Raw genomic sequence first — 18,477 nt, 5'->3', positions numbered from 1 at the left:
TTTGAGGGTGCGCCACAGATGCAAAATCCACTCGGATACCTTGGCGTGTGCAAAAACCTTTGAATCTGTCCGAGTCAAAGTTTGTGCCATTGTCAGTGATTATGATGTGCGGGACTCCGAATCTGGAGATGATGTCTCTGACAAATTTGATGGCCGTAAGGGCGTCGAGCTTCTTGATGGGCTTGGCTTCAATCCACTTGGTGAACTTGTCGACTGCCACCAACAGATGAGTGAATCCCCCTTGGCCAGTTCTGAATGGACCGACTGTATCTAATCCCCACACTACGAACGGCCAAACAAGAGGGATTGTCTTCAGCGCAGACGTTGGCTTGTGGGACTTGTTCGAATAGAACTGACATCCTTCGCATCGGTCGACCATATCCTTTGCCATTTCATTCGCGTGCAACCAGAAGAAGCCAACTCTGAATGCTTTCGTGACGATTGCTCTTGAGGAGGCAAATGGCCGCAAGTTCCCGAGTGAATTTCTTCCAGGATTAACTGTCCCTCCTCAGGGGAGAAGCATTGCTGAAGGACTCCTGAAACACTTTCCTTGTACAACTGGCCATCAATGACGGTGAAGGACTTCGACCTGCGGACGATCTGCCTCGCTTGGACTTCGTCCTCTGGTAATTCTTGCCTCAGGATGTATGCAATGAACGGCACAGTCCAATCAGGGATGATAGCAAGAATCTCCATGATCAAATCAACCACAGCGGGGACCTCGACTTTAGTCAGATCTGTTGAACTCTTCGGTTGTACCGGTTCCTCTGTAAAAGGATCTTCTTTCACCGAAGGGAGATGTATGTGCTCGAGGCAGACATCACTCAGGACTGGTCTCCGAGTGGATCCAAGTTTTGCCAACTCATCAGCTGCTTGGTTCTTCAGTCGCGGAACATGGTGAAGTTCCAGACCTTCAAACTTCTTCTCGAGCTTCCTTACTGCGTTGCAGTATGCAGTCATGGTGGGGTTCCTGACACCCCACTCCTTCATCACTTGATTAATCACCAAATCTGAATCGCCATAGACCATCAGGCGACGGGCGCCGAGTGTGATGGCCATCCGCAATCCGTAAAGGAGATCTTCATACTCTGCTTCATTGTTGGAAGAATCGAAATGTATCTGCAACACATACTTAAGCTTATCACCTTTTGGCGATATGATCACTACGCCAGCGCCGGAGCCATTCAGCATCTTGGACCCATCGAAGAACATAGTCCAATGAGCCGAGTAGATGTGAGTCGGTTGCTGTTGTTCTACCCATTCTGCTATGAAGTCAGCCAGAGCTTGAGACTTTATAGCCTTCTTGGCTTCAAACTTGATGTCGCAGTATAACATCTCCATAGCCCACTTCGCCACTCGGCGTGATGCGTCTCGATTGTGGAGGATTTCCGACAATGGAGCATCAGAAACGACAGACACCGAGTGGTCTTGGAAATAGTGAGCCACCTTCTTTGCAGTCATGTAGATCCCATAAATAAGCTTTTGATAATGAGGATACCTCTGCTTGGAAGGAGTCAGGACTTTGGAGACATAATATACTGGCCGCTGAACCTTGTACGCTTTGCCTTCTTATTCACGTTCGACTGTGAGAATAGTGTTGATGACTTGATTTGTAGCCGCGATGTACAGAAGAAGGGGTTCTTTACTGAGCGGGGCAGTAAGAACCGGCTGGGTGGAAAGCAAGGCTTTGAGGTCGTCGAATGCAATCTGGGCCTCGTCTGTCCACTCGAAAGTATCTGATTTCTTCATGAGTCGGTACAGAGGTAACGCCTTCTCGCCGAGTCGAGCGATAAACCTGCTCAAAGCCGCTAGGCAACCTGTGAGCCTTTGAACATCATGTATTCTGACCGGCCGCTCCATTCGGACGATGGTCCCGATCTTTTCGGGGTTGACATCGATTCCTCGTTCGGAAATGAAGAAACCGAGTAACTTTCCGCTGGGAACACCGAATGAACACTTGGCAAGGTTGAGCTTGATATCGTACCTACGAAGGTTGGCGAATGTTTCTGCCAAGTCAGTCAGCAGGTCGGAACCTTTGCGTGACTTGACTATGATATCGTCCATATATGCCTCCACATTTCGACTGATCTGGTCAAGGAGGCATTTCTGGATCATGCGCATAAAAGTTGCTCTTGCATTCTTCAAACCAAATGGCATAGTGATGTAGCAGAAACACCCGAATGGGGTGATGAAGGCTGTTTTTAATTCATTCGGACCATACAGACGGATCTGATGATAGCCCGAATAGGTATCAAGGAATGATAAACGCTCGCAACCCGCAGTCGAATCAACAATTTGATCAATGTGGGGGAGCGGGAAATGATCTTTCGGGCAGACCTTATTGAGATGCTTGAAGTCGATGCACATACGGAGGGACTTGTCCTTCTTGGGCACCATGACAACATTGGCGAGCCACTCGGAGTGGTGTACCTCGCGAATGAAGTTGGCTGTCAAAAGTTTAGCCACCTCCTCTCCGATTGCCTTCCTTTTGTGCACGGCGGACCGACACAGGCGTTCTCGGACGGGCCGAGCGGTAGAATCCACATGCAGTTGGTGCTCAGCCAACTCCCTGGGTACAACTGGCATGTCAGCGGGCTTCCATGCGAAAATGTCCCTGTTCTCACGGAGGAATTGGATGAGCTCGACTTCCTATTTTGGATCAAGGGTGGTGGAGATGTTCGTCGGGGCGGCGGTGTCGTCCGTCGGGTGGATGCTGACTTTCTTCGTGTTGCCCGCCGACTGGAATGCGGACTCCGAAGCTGGCTTCTTCGAACGCATCAAGTCAGCGGGGTCGGTCGTCTTCTTGTACTCATCCAGCTCGAGGATAGCCATCTGCTGATCGGCAATCCGCGACCCCTGCTGCAGACACTCTTCGGCCCGCTGCCGATTGCCTGTGATGGTGATCATACCTTTGGGACCCGGCATCTTCAACTTCAAATACACGTAACATGGTCGGGCCATGAAACGTGCATACGCCGGACGACCCAGAATTGCATGGTATGCACTCTGGAAGTCCACCACCTCGAATGTCAGCTTTTCCTTGCGGAAGTTCTTGTCGGAGCCGAAAACGACGTCCAACGCGATCTGGCCGAGTGACTTGGCCTTTCGTCCTGGGACGACTCCGTGGAACTGCATGCTGCTCTCTATAAGTTTGGACATCGGAATGCCCATCCCCTTGAGAGTGTCAGCGTACATGATGTTCAAGCCGATGCCGCCATCCATGAGGACTTTGCGCAGTCGGACTCCTTCCACCACCGGGTCGACTACCAGAGCCTGCCTCCCCGGGGTGGGCACGTGTGCTGGATGATCCGACTGATCAAAGGTGATCGCAGTCTGAGACCATTTTAGGAACGTGGGGTTGGTCGGGGTGGCCATGTTCACCTCCCTGTTCACTAGCTTCAGTCGACTCTTGCTTTCCACGTCAACAAAAATCATCAATGTTGCGTGGACTTGGGGAACGGATCCTCCTTGTCCTCATCATCCTGCACGTTGTCCTTTTCACTCGGCTGCCCTTCGCCGAACCCTTGGATCAGGAGGCGACATTGCCGAGTGGTGTGCTTCGGGAATATGGCGTTGCCTTCTTCATCCATCTTCGTGTGGATTGGACATGGCTGATCCAGGATGGAATTCCCGAACTGCTTCTTCTTGGGGGTGTACTGAGCTTTCCCCTTGCCCTTGAACTTGGCATTTGTAACGGCAACTGCCTCTGCCTGCGGAGTGGACGGAGCTTTCTGCTTTTGCTTCCGATTGATGTTCCCATCTCCGTCGGCGACTGCCTTGTGCTTGCCGCTACGTATGCGGTCCTCTTCTTCGCCATTTTCATAGCGTGCGGCTATCTCCATCATCTTGCTCATGGAGATGTCGCCTGTCCGACCGAACTTCAGGTACAGATCTCTGTACCGCACGCCTGCCTTGAATGCGCGGACTGCTTGATGCTCTGTGACGTTCTCCACCGTGTGGTAGAGGGTCGTCCAGCGCTGGATGAAATCGCGCAGGGGCTCATTCTGCTTCTGGACGCAGTGCTGGAGCTCCACGAGACGAGCAGGGCATTTGCACATGCCCTTGAAGGTCCTGATGAACACTCGGGACAGATATGCCCAGCTGTAGATGCTTGATGGAGCCAACTGATTCAGCCACGCTCGTGCCGAGCCGTCGAGCATCAGGGGGAGATGTTTCATGGCGACCTGGTCATCTCCGCCACCGATCTGGACCGCCAATCGGTAGTCGTCCAACCACGTTTCTGGCTTGGATTCTCGTGTGAACTTGCTGATCCCCGTTGCCAATCGGAAGTTGGGAGGGATGTCAGCTGAAGGGATGGCCCGACTGAAGCACTCGGGGCCAGAGACGATGGTCCTGCTTCCACTCGGACGGTCTCTATCGTGACCATCACGGTGGGCTCGACTCCTGTCGACCTTCCTCTGGGTGATGTACCCTCTTGCATCGGGCCTTGGATCATACGTGTCACCGACTGAACGCCGATCATCATGATGTCGGGGCCCGTAAGGTCCACCCCGCGGAGGGGTGCGTGAACGGCGACGATCTTCGGGATTCGTGGAACGGATGCCCCCTCTGCGTCGCTGATGAGAGTGGGGGTTGTAAATCAACCGATGCTTGTTCGCGTGAACAGAACTGTTGTGGATCCTGTTGTGCGACTGGGAGACCACCGAATTCTGTTGCTACGCCGTGTGCAACAGGGCACAGATCTGCTCGATCGCTCTACCAGCCTCCGAATCAGTCGGTTGGAGGGAATCGGCTATCTTGGTAGCGGCAGCCAGTTTGAGGACGGGTGTACGGAACACCTCGACGTTGCTCTGACGAGTGCGTCGACTAGCAGAACGGTGGTGTTGATGGCGAGCACCGGACAATTCGCCGACCGCGTGCTCGTTCCGGCCAGTCCGGTGGGGACTTTCATGGGAATTTTCCATGACAACTTCGGCTGCAGGCCCGCGACCCAAGTACTCGGAAGGTAACCCAGTTGGAACTGAGTCCAAGCACTGGGACGGCGGCGCGACCACAACCGACTCAAGGACCGCCACTTGAGAGGACACGTTCTGGCGCGCCTGGGCGTGTCGCACCCAACACTGGAGCCGCGGACGGCGGGACCGCTTGTTGCGGCGCGTGACGGGGGCGAAGGTCGACACCGGGGCCGACTGCTGGAGAAGAAGGACGCCGTGGGCACTGGCATGGAAGTGCGTAGCCCCGCGACTGGGGAGTGCCTCGACGTCGAGAGACGCATCCCGAAGCCATGCCGAATCATCGACGATGAAGGAGAGTGCGCCGAAGAGGATCTCCCGACCCATGCATAAATCTCCGTCGGACGACATGATGAAAAGATGAAGCTGCAAACTCGCCGGAAGTCGCTTAGACGCCTGCCCCACGGTGGGCGCCAACTGTCGTGGGTATAAGTCTGACAGTAGATGTGTAGGGTACGAAAGGATGGGCAGAGCCTTAGCTACGGCGAGGTTGTATGAGTTCAGGCCCCTCTGCAGTGGAGGTAAAAGCCCTACGTCTCAGTGCTCTTGGGATCTTAGTGACGAGTGGAATATAGGATTACAGTAAAAGCCAACCCCTGCACCAGTGGGGAAGGGCGGCTTATATAGAGTGCGCTGCCCTTCACAACGGCCCGGTGGACAGGGGTGGAGTAGTGGCGAATAAATGCCTACGTTACAGGTAACGTATGCCTTAAATGCTAATAATGGTGTATGAAAACGTATGACCGTTGCCTTCCTGGGAGGTTACGATGTACAGAGTGGAATTCAATCGGTACGATAAATATGCTCCGAATGCTCGTCACCGACTGGATGATGGGGGGTCCTTAGTTCAGTCGGAACTGTCTAAGAGCCTTGCCCTCTATGAAGGGTAGTCCTTGGGTAGGACCTATAGGGCAGGCCTATGACCCTACCCTGGGACTATAACCCCATCAGGCAGCACCCAAGCACCGGTCCACCCACATATCAAAATATCAAAGTAGCGAACGCGAATCACTTGAACATGATGAAAACTAGCTTGACAGAAATTCCTATGTGTCCTCAGGAGCGCTTTACCTATTATAAGAGTTCGTCCAGGCTTGTCCCTTGCTACAAAAGGGATGGGGCCATCTTGCTGCACCTTTGTTACCATTTTTACTTGTTACTCGCTACGAATTATCTTATCACACAACTATCTGTTACCGATAATTTTAGTGCCTACAGAGAATACCTTGCTGGAAACCACTTGTCAGTTCCTTCTGCTCCACGTTGGGTTCGACACTCTTACTTACCGAAAGGACTACGATAGATCTCCTACACTTGTGGGTCATCACATGTCCAACACTAGATATGCAACTGCAAACATTATGACCAGACTGCAACTATATGTTTTCAAGAGGTGTTGTAACTGCATGTTTCTAAGACGGGGTCGCAATTGTATGTTTTAAAGATTGGGTCGCAATCGTATGTATTTAGGGGAGGGGGTGTAACTACATGTTTTCAAGAGGGACCAACTACATGTATTTAAGATAGGATCACAAGTGCATGTTTTAAGGGGGGCAAAAATTACATATTTTCAAGGCGGTGTCGCAACTGCATGTTTTCAATACAAAGTCGCAATTGCATGTTTCTTAAGGGAAGTCGCAACTGCATGTTTTCAAGGCGGGCTCGCAAGTGCATGTTTTAAGGTGGGCAACAATTACATATTTTCAAGGCGGTGTTACAACTGCATGTTTTCAATACGAAGTCATAATTGCATATTTCTTAAGGGGAGTCGCAACTACATGTTTTCAAGGCGGAGTCGCAAGTGCATGTTTTAAGGTGGGCAACAATTACATATTTTCAAGGCGGTGTCGCAGCTGCATGTTTTTAATGTAAAGTCGCAATTGCATGTTTCTTAAGGGGAGTCGCAACTGCTTGTTTTCAAGGCGGGGTCGCGAGTGCATGTTTTAAGGGGGCAACAATTACATATTTTCAAGGCGGTGTCGCAACTACATGTTTTTAATGCGAAGTCGCAATTGCATGTTTCTTAAGGGGAGTCGCAACTGCATGTTTTCAAGGCGGGGTCGTGAGTGCATGTTTTAAGGGGGGCAACAATTACATATTTTCAAGGCGGTATCGCAACTGCATGTTTTTAATGCGAAGTCGCAATTGCATGTTACTTAAGGGGAGTTGCAACTGTATGTTTTCAAGGCAGGGTCGCAACTGCATGTTTTTCAAAGGGGGCGCAAGTGCATGTTTTCAAAAGCGAGTTGCAGCCCATGTTTTCAAGGGGTCCACAACCGCATGTTTTCAAGACGGCAACTGTGTTTTTAATGCGGGATCGCAGCTACATATTTTTAAGTGTGCGCAACTTCATTTTTTAAAGGCGGTGTCGCAACTGCATGTTTTGAAGGTGAAGTCGCAATTGCATGTTTTTTAACGTGTCGTCGCAACTGCATTGATGTCAAGAGGTGATACAGGCGAAGTTGTCCCTGTCTTTCAATGAGATCGTGGGTATCGTTTTGATAGAGTCGACTTTGACGATCCGACTATGAACGTGTGAGGATGTCACACCTTAGCAATCGCTAAACCAACTCCGAGAGGTTATTGACCACGCCGGAGCATGATCAATCTGACCACGAAGGTCTGTTTCCTGCACTCAAACGAAGAACACGCAAGAAACTAAGATGCAATCAAGATATCGTGAATATAAGAGGAAAGCTTTATTGATGAAGGTGGGGTTATGTGACGTCTTTGTCTGGTCGTAGAACACAAACGAAGAACGCGAAGTTGCAGCTATGGCGAACTTGTAATCTAAACAAAACCCAAGTCTAAACGATGCCCTCAGGGTTGTATATATGAGGGAACACAGAGGCAATTTCGTGACCCTTGGAGGAGGGGTCCGGAAACAGCCATAAACTCGGTTTCCCCACACATACGGACTCTAAAAATAGCCTATATTATGGTATTTCGAAATAACATGGGCCTGGCCCAAAAATAAGGTGGCGCAACACCTATAATAGCCTATGGACGAAATTTATGAAGTGACGTCTTGAATATTTCGTCCAAAGCCTTCATGCTCTCCTTATGGTGGCTTTGAAGTGCGAAAATCACCAGTGGAAGCTCCATTGTTCTCTCCCGCGCGTGCACCTTCTTCTTCATGCTTGATCCCGCTTCAAAGGATATCCTTCTTGTCCATTCTAGATCCTTCATTCATGAGCACAACAAAAGTATCTAACTTAGGCAGCATCATATGTTCATGAACATTAGAAGTATTCCCAAGAAACGAAAGTACCTGGTAATTCAATTGGCGTGCACGAGCTCCAGTAACCCGTCCAGTATGTATAGCAACTGGGGTTGTGGGTGTAACAATGGTGTTGATGTCCTCATCAAGAGGGGGACACGACTGCATATATTTAAGAGGGGGCACAACTGCAAGTTTTTAATGCAGGATCAACGGGGCTGAAATTGCATATTTTTCAAGGTGGTTCGCAGTTATATGTTTTAAGGTGTGGGGTCGCAACCGTAATGCAACTCCGATGACCATTTGTTAAGTTTGTGAATATTTTTTTAAACATGCAATTTGTTTTTTCTAAATTTTTGACAATTTGAATCTCACGAGCATTTTGAAAATATTTTCATCTTAAAAAACTCAGTTTTTTATTTCATGAATATATTTTTAAGAATAGATTCATGGACATTTAAAAAAATATTATTGAAAAAGAGAAGAATTTGAACATCTTAATTTCAAAATTGTGAATTTTGATTTCATGTGGTAAATTTATATGAATTCGCAGGCGGTTCTAAATACTCTCTCTACACCTTCCGCAAAAAAGTACTCTTTCCACACACACGCGCCCAACTCCAGTGTTTCCCCACAAAAATCACCGTATTTCTTTTCGCACTGGAGTATGAGCCAATGAAAGAAAGTTGGGCCTAATCATAAAAAAAGGCTACAGTGAGCCTCATAAACAAAGAACTTGCTCGACAAGAAAACGGGGCCGAAGCAACACCCCGCGACTAACCCTAGCGGTGACTAGGGTTTAGGATTTCTACTCCGGCGGATCACCACCGCCGTTGAGGATTGGATACTTCCCTCGCAACGGATCCCCCCCGTGAGACGTCCCCCTTGCAATGGCGTCCTCGTCTGGTGCCCCTCGCCGGGGTGGTGGGACGGGGAAAGCACCGGTTGATCTGGAGGCAGCCATGAGGAACATGAAGCTTAAGGAGGCGGAGCTAGATGCAGTGATGGTGGACGCTAAAGAAATCTCGAGGTTCTCGGAGGAAACACGATGGCTCGCTGTGGCAAAAGTGCATACGATCAAGCCCTTCAGTGCTGAGTCTTTCAAAACCACGATGAAGTTCGTGTGGCGCTTGGCATATGATCCGGGGATACGAGAAGCGGACGATAATCTCTTCATTATTCAGATGTTCTGTGTTGGGGATTGGAACAGGGTGATGCACCAAGGACCCTGGATCTTTAGGGGTTTAATGGTGGTGATAGAGGAATACGATGGCAAGGGCAAACCGCATACGGTTGCTCTGGATCGGGTGCAAGTTTGGGCACAGATACATGACACTCCCGAATTATATCGGAGAGAAGGGATACTAGACCAACTTGCTCGGCACATTGGGCAGGTGAAGAGCGTGGAGCTAAACCCTAACAGATTCTTTGAAGGGAATTATGTAAGGGTCCGAGTCAAAATCAAGATAGATGAACCCCTTGTTCGTTTTACTCCGCTGAAGATCAAAGGAGAGGAAGCCCTCCTCCTACCGGTAAAATATGAGAAAGTTGGATTTTTCTGCGAGGTTTGTGGTGTCATGGGACATGTTCTAGAGGAGTGTGGAGATGGCGTCCACGACCCTGATGAGGTACAGTATGGCCAATGGATGGTAGCTATTAGACGGTCATTAGCGGCAAATCAATACCCCCAGCATAGCTCAAACCCCCCACGTACTCGGGGCCATCGCGGTAGGGGTGGAGGACCGCAGGGACAGGCTACTTCCAACAGTCGAACAGAGAATGCAACAAAGAAACGCTCTTCGCAGGAGGCAGGGATGAGTGAGGACGAGAACGTGGAGGACACGGCTGAGAGCCCAATGAAACCAATGCAGATGGAGCAGGACGAGGGGGAACCACCCCAGATTGAATCTTCTGCAAAAAAGAGGCTGGACATGTCCAATGCTACTACAGCACGGCCGACGGATCTAGGGGATGATCACTAGTCCACGACCAGTATGAGGGAGGCTTCTGAACTCCCGGAGCATACTCCACCACCTCCGCAGGCGTACGTTGCACCAAGGGATCGAAAGAAGCACAGGGCAGGTTCTTCACCACATAAAATAACAAATACTATGAGCGATTTGGTGGGCTCCTGCGAGGAGCGCCGCCGGGCTCAATGAGTTTTCTATGTTGGAACTGTCGAGGGGCTGGTAGACCCGAGACGGTTCGTGAGCTTCGCAATCTTGTGAGGCAATATACTCCAATGGTGGCTTGCATTGTGGAAACTCAACTCCCTGGAGGAAGAGTAGAAAGCTTGGGAAGTTCATTAGGGTTCGATCTTTCTTTCGCTGTTAGTAGCTCTGGTAGAAGTGGAGGTTTAGGGATCTTTTGGAATAATTCAATAAAGCTTGAGATCTTTGGTTACTCTGAATATCACATTGATGCGCTAATCACCATGTCGGGGGTAGAACAATGGAGATTGACGATGGTTTATGGGGAAGCAAGGGTGGAGGAAAGAGGTATAACCTGGGATCTACTTCGGTCATTAGCTTCGGCGACGGATCGTCCTTGGCTGTGTTTGGGGGACTTCAACGAAGTCTTGCGTCTGGACGAGTACGAGGGATCAAGCCACCGCAGCATGACACAGGTCAATGGGTTTCGTGACGCCGTTGATGTTTGCGGATTCTCTGATCTGGGATTCACTGGACCGAGATGGACCTTCGAGAGAAGGGTCGCAGGCGGAACCTACACCCACGTCCGATTAGACAGAGCCTTAGCTACTGCCGAGTGGTTGTCTATCTTCCCAAATGCGAGATTAGCGCACAAAGTGGCTGCCACATCTGATCATAGCCCCATCTTGCTTGAAACCGAAGGCCAACTGGGCAGGCTCGTAAAGCAAACTTTCAAATACGAGATGATGTGGGAATCCCATGATGGTTTCCAAGAGGAGGTGCAACAACATTGGCAGGGCCCTGGAGTGGATACAGTAGCAGATTTGAAAGGGAAAATTGATGCTCTGGCAAAAGGCCTCGGGCGCTGGGATAAAAATACTTTCGGCAATGTGAGTAAGGAGATCAAACGGCTGAACGGATATCTGGCAACCCTACGGGCATACCAAAGGCGTACCCAACCTACTAGGGTTGAAATTAAGATCAGAGATAGACTGTCCGAGCTCTATTACAAAGAGGAGGTCATGTGGCGTCAAAGGTCCCGGGTAACATGGCTCAAAGAGGGCGACAGAAATACAAAGTTCTTTCATCTACGGGCAAGTAAGCGTCGACGCAAAAACAGAATTCAGTCTCTGGTACATGAGGATGGCACTACAGTTGATAATGCTATTGAGCTACAACACATGGTCACCGATTTCTATAAACATCTTTACACCTCCGAAGGTACATCAAATATGGAGGAAGTACTTAACAGGGTTCCACGCAAAGTCACCACTGAGATGAATAATCTTCTGACATCGGACTTTACTCAATAAGAGGTGAAGGCGGCTTTGTTTCAAATGGCACCCACAAAAGCGCCAGGGTATGATGGGTTTCTCGCCCATTTTTTCCAACGCTATTGGGATGTATGTGGCACCGAAATCACTGCAGTCACCTTAAAAATTCTGAAGGGAGAAGATGAAGTTGCTATCTTTAACGATACTATTCTGGTGCTGATACCAAAGGTAACAAGCCCCACACTCCTCACACAATTCCGTCCGATAAGTCTTTGTAATGTTCTTTATAAAATAGCATCCAAGGTCATAGCAAACAGATTGAAATCCATCCTCCCTGAGATCATATCAGAAGAACAATCAGCTTTTGTTCGAGGAAGAATTATTACACACAACATAATATCTGCCTATGAATGTCTGCACTTTATGAAACGAAGCAAATCGAAGATGAATGAATTATGTGCCTTGAAACTGGACATGATGAAAGCATATGACCGTTTGGAATGGACATATCTGAGCGCTATGATGACCAGACTGGGTTTTGCACCAGCCTGGGTTGATCTTATCATGAGGATGGTGAGCTCAGTTACGTTTTCGCTCTTATTTAACGGGAAGAAACTAGAACAATTCACTCCTACGAGAGGGATTCAGCATGGAGATCCACTATCACCCTATCTCTTCTTGTTGGCAGCAGAGGGCCTCTCGTGCCTCCTCAAAAACCACAATGAGTCATCACCTATTCACGGAATTAAAGTGGCACCAACGGCTCTGCCGGTAAGTCACTTACTGTTTGCTGATGACAGCCTGCTGTTTTTCAAGTCGAGTTGTCAGGGAGCTAATATGGTATCTTCTTCGCTGGAAACCTATTGCAACGCTTCGGGATAGAGAATAAACCAAGCTAAGTCCTCCGTTTTCTTCAGTAAAGGCTGTTCAAATGAAGAGAAGGAGAGTATCAAGAACATTATCAATGTGCACAATGAAAGTCTGAATAACAAATATCTGGGCATGCCCAGAGATGTTGGTAGCAGCAAAAATGGGGCCTTTAAATATCTGAAAGATAGGGTTTGGGATAAAGTTAAAGGATGGATGGAAAAGATATTATCCTCGGGAGGGAAGGAAGTTCTTATAAAGTCCATTGCGCAAGCAGTCCCGGTCTTCTCTATGGCGTGCTTTAAACTTCCCCGCAGTTTGTGCCTCCACATCAACTCCCTCATTAGGAAGTTCTGGTGGGGTAGTAAGAACGGTGAAAGAAAAACTAGCTGGGTATTGTGGGAGGTGATGACACGGCCTAAATATGAAGGTGGATTGGGTTTTAAAGACATTGAACTATTTAACCTCGCCTTACTTGCTAGACAAGCTTGGCGCCTGCTCAAGGCTCCGGAATCCTTAAGTGGTAGGATCCTAAAGGCACGATACTACCCCTCCACATGCTTCCTGGAGTCTAAGCTTGGAAATAACACATCACAAATATGGCGTGCAATCATCGAAGGGAAGGAGATTCTCAAGTTAGGACTGATCAAACGGATCGGGGACGGCTCAACCACAGAGATATGGAACCAAAACTGGCTCCCTAAAGAAGCTTCCATGCAACCTATTGCATGTCTTACGGCCCAACGCCCTACCATGGTTGCCGAGCTTATCGATCACACATAAGCCAGGTGGAAGCTTGAGTTGATCACCTCAACTTTTCTACCGATTGATGCTGACGTGATTCTCAACATCCCTCTAAGCACCAGACACTGAAGATTTCTGGTCATGGTCCCAGGATAAGAAAGGTTTGTTTTCCGTCAAGTCTTGTTATCGCATGCTTATTACTACCAAGCTCCGAAGGGAGGCCTGGCTCGAAGGCAATGGCGGCCCGGCGGACGTCAACAGAGAGAGGAAATGTTGGGATGAGATGTGGCGAATCCAGGTCCCTTCGAAAATCAAGATCTTCTTGTGGAGATTGGCCCAGACCTCTCTACCGACAGCAGACGTTCGACACCACCGCAATATGGCACCCTCCCGGGCATGCAATATGCGGGGCAGAGGACTCTTGGATCCACTCCCTGCTTACATGCACTATGGCTCGCTGTGTCTGGGTACTACACAATTCAGAGCTAGTGGAGCACATGTTGGCTACTGCGGAACCAGACGCGAAGTCTTGGCTATTCTCCATGATATCATCAGTTTGTGCGACCGAGATGACCAAGATCACGATAACACTCTGGGCGATCTGGTTCGCCCGACGCAAGCTTATTCATGAAGGAGAGCATCAAAGTCCAGGAGCTACACTAGCCTTCGTCAACCGCTATATAGCAGAGTTGGAACTGAACAAGGCAACATCAACATCAAATCCTAAACCAGTTCACTCCAATACTCGACGATGGATCAAGCCCCCTGCGGGTTGGACAAAGATCAATGTCGACGGTGCAGTTTGCAAGGCTCCTCCTATAGGAGCGATCAGTGCAGTCTGCAGGGACGAACAGGGAGCTTACCTGGGCTCATCAGCCGTCGTCTTCCACGGTTTAACTGATCCTCTAATTTTGAAAACCCTTGCTTGCTGTGAAGCTCAATCTTTGGGACGAGACTTATTACTGCAGAAGGTTGCCGTGGCTTTTGATTGTCTGAATGCTATTCAAGAAATCAACTCGGGATCTGAAGGAATAACCGGCCCTATTATTAAGGAAATATCTGATGGAAGGAGTGACTTTCAATATATATCGTTTACCCATGAAGGAAGATTATCCAACATGGAAGCTCATCACTTAGCTCGATATGCTCTGCATTTAGGGGAGGGACGCCATGTGTGGCTTCTCGAACTCTTTGATACTACTATTATACCTGTAATCCGCAATAGTGATCAATAAAACAGTTTTTCATCCCTTAAAAAAAAGACAAGAAAACGGGGCCATAACGAGAAAACCAGATTGAATGAACCGAAAGGATTGCTTAGCGAGAGAAAATCATGTTTAAATTCGAAAAAATCGTCAGCTGACGTCAGCTGATTGAGACATAACTATGTCTCAGCCGGCTGAGTCCCAGGCGATCCCGTTTTCTAATCATTCTTTCACAACCTCTACTCAACATATTTCAACTTATATTTGTTTTTAGTAGGATATTTTTGTTTTACGACCCAGTCCTGGTAAAAGAGGGCCGAAGCACCAATCCGTAGGGGAGCAGGATTTCGGCCTGGAAGGCCCAGCACCGGACCAGCGATGCCCCTGACCAAGTGAGAAGTGACCAGCCCAAGTCCCGACGCTCCCCAGCGGCCAGCGCCTCCAGTCGCTCCCCAATTCCCTCCGCCCGCGGCGCGCCGCTCCGGGCAGCCTCGGTCGCCGCCGCCGCCGCCGCTGCCTCCACCTACCGCCGGCCGACGACGCCCTTCGAACCTACCGCCTCCGCCGCCATCTTCAACCGCTTATTTGCCTGCGCTCCTACCAGATCGCCTCTGAGGTGAGTAGATCGTGGACTCTGAATCTGCGATGCTGCTGTGGTCGCAGTAATTTGTGAGGGACGGACCCATTAAGTTGCTGCCGGAATAGCTAATCTCTTTTTGGATTTGTTTCCTGTGGCCTCCATGCTTATACAGAATACTAGTGCCTTTTCGTCCCCAGATACGGGAGTAGTGGATTTCAGGCAAAATGTTAGGCTATATGTTGATTCTCTTCATGTGGTTTCGAAATGCAAGTTACGTTTGAGGGCAGCGATTTGGATCTGTTTCATGTGTCCTCCATGCTTACAGAGAATCATAGGGGAGTTATGCCCAGACTAGTGGCTTTTCGTCCCTAAAAAAACGCCAGTGGCTTTTCTGATGCAGTTTCCATACAAATGTTAAGTTATAGTATATGCCTCATAGGTTTGCAAAATGCAAGTTACATTAGATATTTTGATGGCATGAATTTCGTGTGTGATTTGACACAAAAGGCAGCAATCGCTGTTGGTGTGCAACAGAAATCGGTCGACCGCCAAAGGGTCTCAGGGCAGAGAAGGAAGCGAAGCGGGCTGATCCAGTGCCTTAGTTCTTCCTTTGACGTATTGAGTTCACAGTCGATCTATCAATCCTTACATAATCGTGTCAGACTGCCAGCCACTTTTGCTATGATATGTATTATATTTTGGTTGCAATCTAGGGAGACTTCTTAGTTCTTATATGTAAGGTAAACACTCAGCAGCCAAACTTTTACACTATGCATAGTAAGTTTAACATAGTTCGGACATAAGCATAGTTCTGCACATCTGAAGTAGTGCCGAAAATTAAAGCGTTAGACCTTCTATGATTTAACAGATTTTACTTGAGCAAGTAAATTTGGATCAAGCAGTTAAACAAAAAAATTATTTTAGTACAAAATACTTAAGCATGAATGCCTGGTTTTACTTGAATTCATTAGATTGTTTTGCTGTTCTCCAAAGGAAAAGTAAGTTATTGTCGGATATCCAAAGGCTTTGCTAGATACAGTATATCCTTCCTAAGATCAGGTGGAGATCACCATCCCGGAATGTGAATTATTACCCAAGGTGAACTATCAAGAAACAATCCGGTCCTGATCTGATCTGTCAGGACATATCGACCATGTTTTCGGTGGGATGACTTCTGTGGTAACTTGGCACAGTGATCGTGGCTGTGCAATAACAACCACCACAACTTTGATAGTCTTGGTTACCTTTGCTTAGTTTTGGTGACCAGAATTCCTTATTAATTTTGGGCACTTGAATCATACTAAAAATATCTTTGATGGTTTCATGCCATTTATACATGATTGACTTGATGAGAGCACGGAAATTCCAGCATCTCCAGCAACCATCAAGAGTCAACTAAACTCAGCCAAATTCTGCAAATTGTAGAAAAGGCCAAATTGTTAAGTATGGCTACTAGCATTGGAGCCGAAATGCCAATGACAAAATTGTACTGTAGAAAGGAAACAACAAGTTCCATCCGCATGGTGTTCTCGTGTGTGAAAAATAACCCAGGAAATGCTAGATGCAACTTCCTTATTTGGACATGAGCTACTGAAGTAGCTGAAACGTGGTTGCGTTGGATTTAATTTATTTCGTAATGTAAATCTGGGAAATTAAACAATTATCATACTGGAACTTGTGAATGCATGTACACGTTTGGTCTTCAGATACATAATGTGTGCTATATTGATAGTAACATCAGGTATCAGATTATTTGTTTGATTATCTCATATTGCCTTTCCATTCCAGTGTCTAGTGTCTACTTCTCTCAAATGAACATTTGACCCTATTAGAAGATGTAATTGATAAATTAGAGCCATTAGTTATGTTTTTATGGATGTTAATGTTTTCCCTCATGCAGTGCAACCAAACTGCACCTTAGTTGGAGTGTTGAACTGATAACACTTGATTTCTGTGTTGATGATAATGGATGCAGACGTATTATTCTCTGAGCGGTACTACTAGATAAATTTCAGGGACACTTGAATTCTGGGACAACATAAATATTGTTTGCTTCTTTGGAACGATTTTTCTTCTTGATTTTCTTTATTTTGTTTCCAGAATATGCACCGTGGATCATGTTTTCCTGTATCACCATAAATCCTCTGAACGCCTGTAATTCAAATGCAGTTGAGGGCTCCAAGTGAAGCAGATGGCTACATCAGAACCGGTACAGCAAAGCTGGGAGCTGGAATCCAGCAGGCCTCGGGTCCTCCTTGCTGCGTCAGGGAGTGTAGCTGCTATAAAATTCGAGAGCCTCTGCCGTATCTTCTCCGAGTGGGCGGAAGTCCGAGCTGTGGCGACCAAGTCAGCATTGCACTTTGTTGACAGATCATCTCTGCCAAGCGACGTCGTCCTTTACACTGATGATGATGAGTGGTCTACCTGGACAAAGATAGGAGACGAGGTTCTGCACATAGAGCTGCGAAAGTGGGCAGACATCATGGTGATCGCCCCCTTATCAGCAAACACTCTGGCCAAGGTCTGTTGTCTCTTGTTCCATGAACCTCTGTATTCAATGCCGTGTCCCTGTTCAGTTAAGAGACCATCAAGCTGCTCTTGTTCCAGCACAGGCTGACATTTCGTTAGCTTTGCAGATCGCCGGCGGGTTATGCGACAACCTCCTGACGTGCATTATCCGAGCGTGGGACTACAAGAAGCCGATCTTCGCCGCGCCAGCCATGAACACCTTCATGTGGAACAACCCATTCACGGCGCGCCACATCGAGACCATGAACCAACTGGGCATCTCCCTGGTCCCGCCCACCACGAAACGGCTGGCCTGCGGCGACTACGGGAACGGCGCGATGGCTGAGCCCTCGCAGATCCACACGACTGTGAGGCTCGCGTGCAAGTCGCAGACGTTTGGCACGGGCATTTCGCCCGCGCACCCTTCCAGCGGCCACCCCGTCTAGCCGATGCGGTGATGGTCACTATGTTCAGGTGGTCTAGTACTCGAGGTTTTTCTATGCCGCCCACATCATCAGGGTTTGAGAAAGTGAAGGGTATCACCAGGTGTTCTGTTCATCGGTGGTGTCTGTATTAACCGAAGTATCGTACCTGTGGGATATGGATCAGCTTATTTGTTATGTGGTAGTAGACGTTAGGGCGTAGACGTAGAGATTGGGGAATTGCTGTTGCTCCAGCTATAAATAATGTTGTTCTGAATTCTGCTGTGATGGTTTGCAAATAGCTCTTGCTGGGTCTCTCACCAGGTGTCAGCAAGAAGCGGAATTCTTTTCCGAAACGGAGGCGAAAAATTTGCCTGCTTCATCGATTGATTAAGGAGAAGCAGAATTCGCTTTCCCCATCGTTGTGGTTGGACACTGTCAGGATCGGAGCATTGTGCGAACCTGACGTGGCGCGGGTAAGTGCTCCGGTGAATCGGAACCTGTGACTGGGCAACAGGATAAGGTAAGTCCAAA

General features: G+C 48.4%; 1 protein-coding gene across 1 annotated transcript; it reads left to right on the top strand.

Moving 5' to 3' along the window:
- Positions 1-14,865: 14,865 nt before the first annotated feature.
- On the top strand, positions 14,866-18,220 carry LOC123407866 (phosphopantothenoylcysteine decarboxylase-like). The gene is made up of 3 exons (XM_045101102.1): positions 14,866-15,049; positions 17,183-17,534; positions 17,650-18,220. The coding sequence occupies exons 2-3, from the start codon at positions 17,205-17,207 to the stop codon at positions 17,965-17,967; spliced, it is 648 nt and encodes a 215-aa protein (XP_044957037.1). The 5' UTR covers positions 14,866-15,049; positions 17,183-17,204; the 3' UTR covers positions 17,968-18,220.
- The last annotated feature ends 257 nt before the right edge of the window (positions 18,221-18,477 follow it).

This window comes from Hordeum vulgare, chromosome 7H (assembly GCF_904849725.1).
Source record: "Hordeum vulgare subsp. vulgare chromosome 7H, MorexV3_pseudomolecules_assembly, whole genome shotgun sequence".
NCBI classification, from domain to species: Eukaryota; Viridiplantae; Streptophyta; class Magnoliopsida; order Poales; family Poaceae; genus Hordeum; species Hordeum vulgare.
The sequence above is the reverse complement of the archived record's forward strand: the minus strand, read 5'-3'. Positions and strand labels throughout refer to the sequence as shown.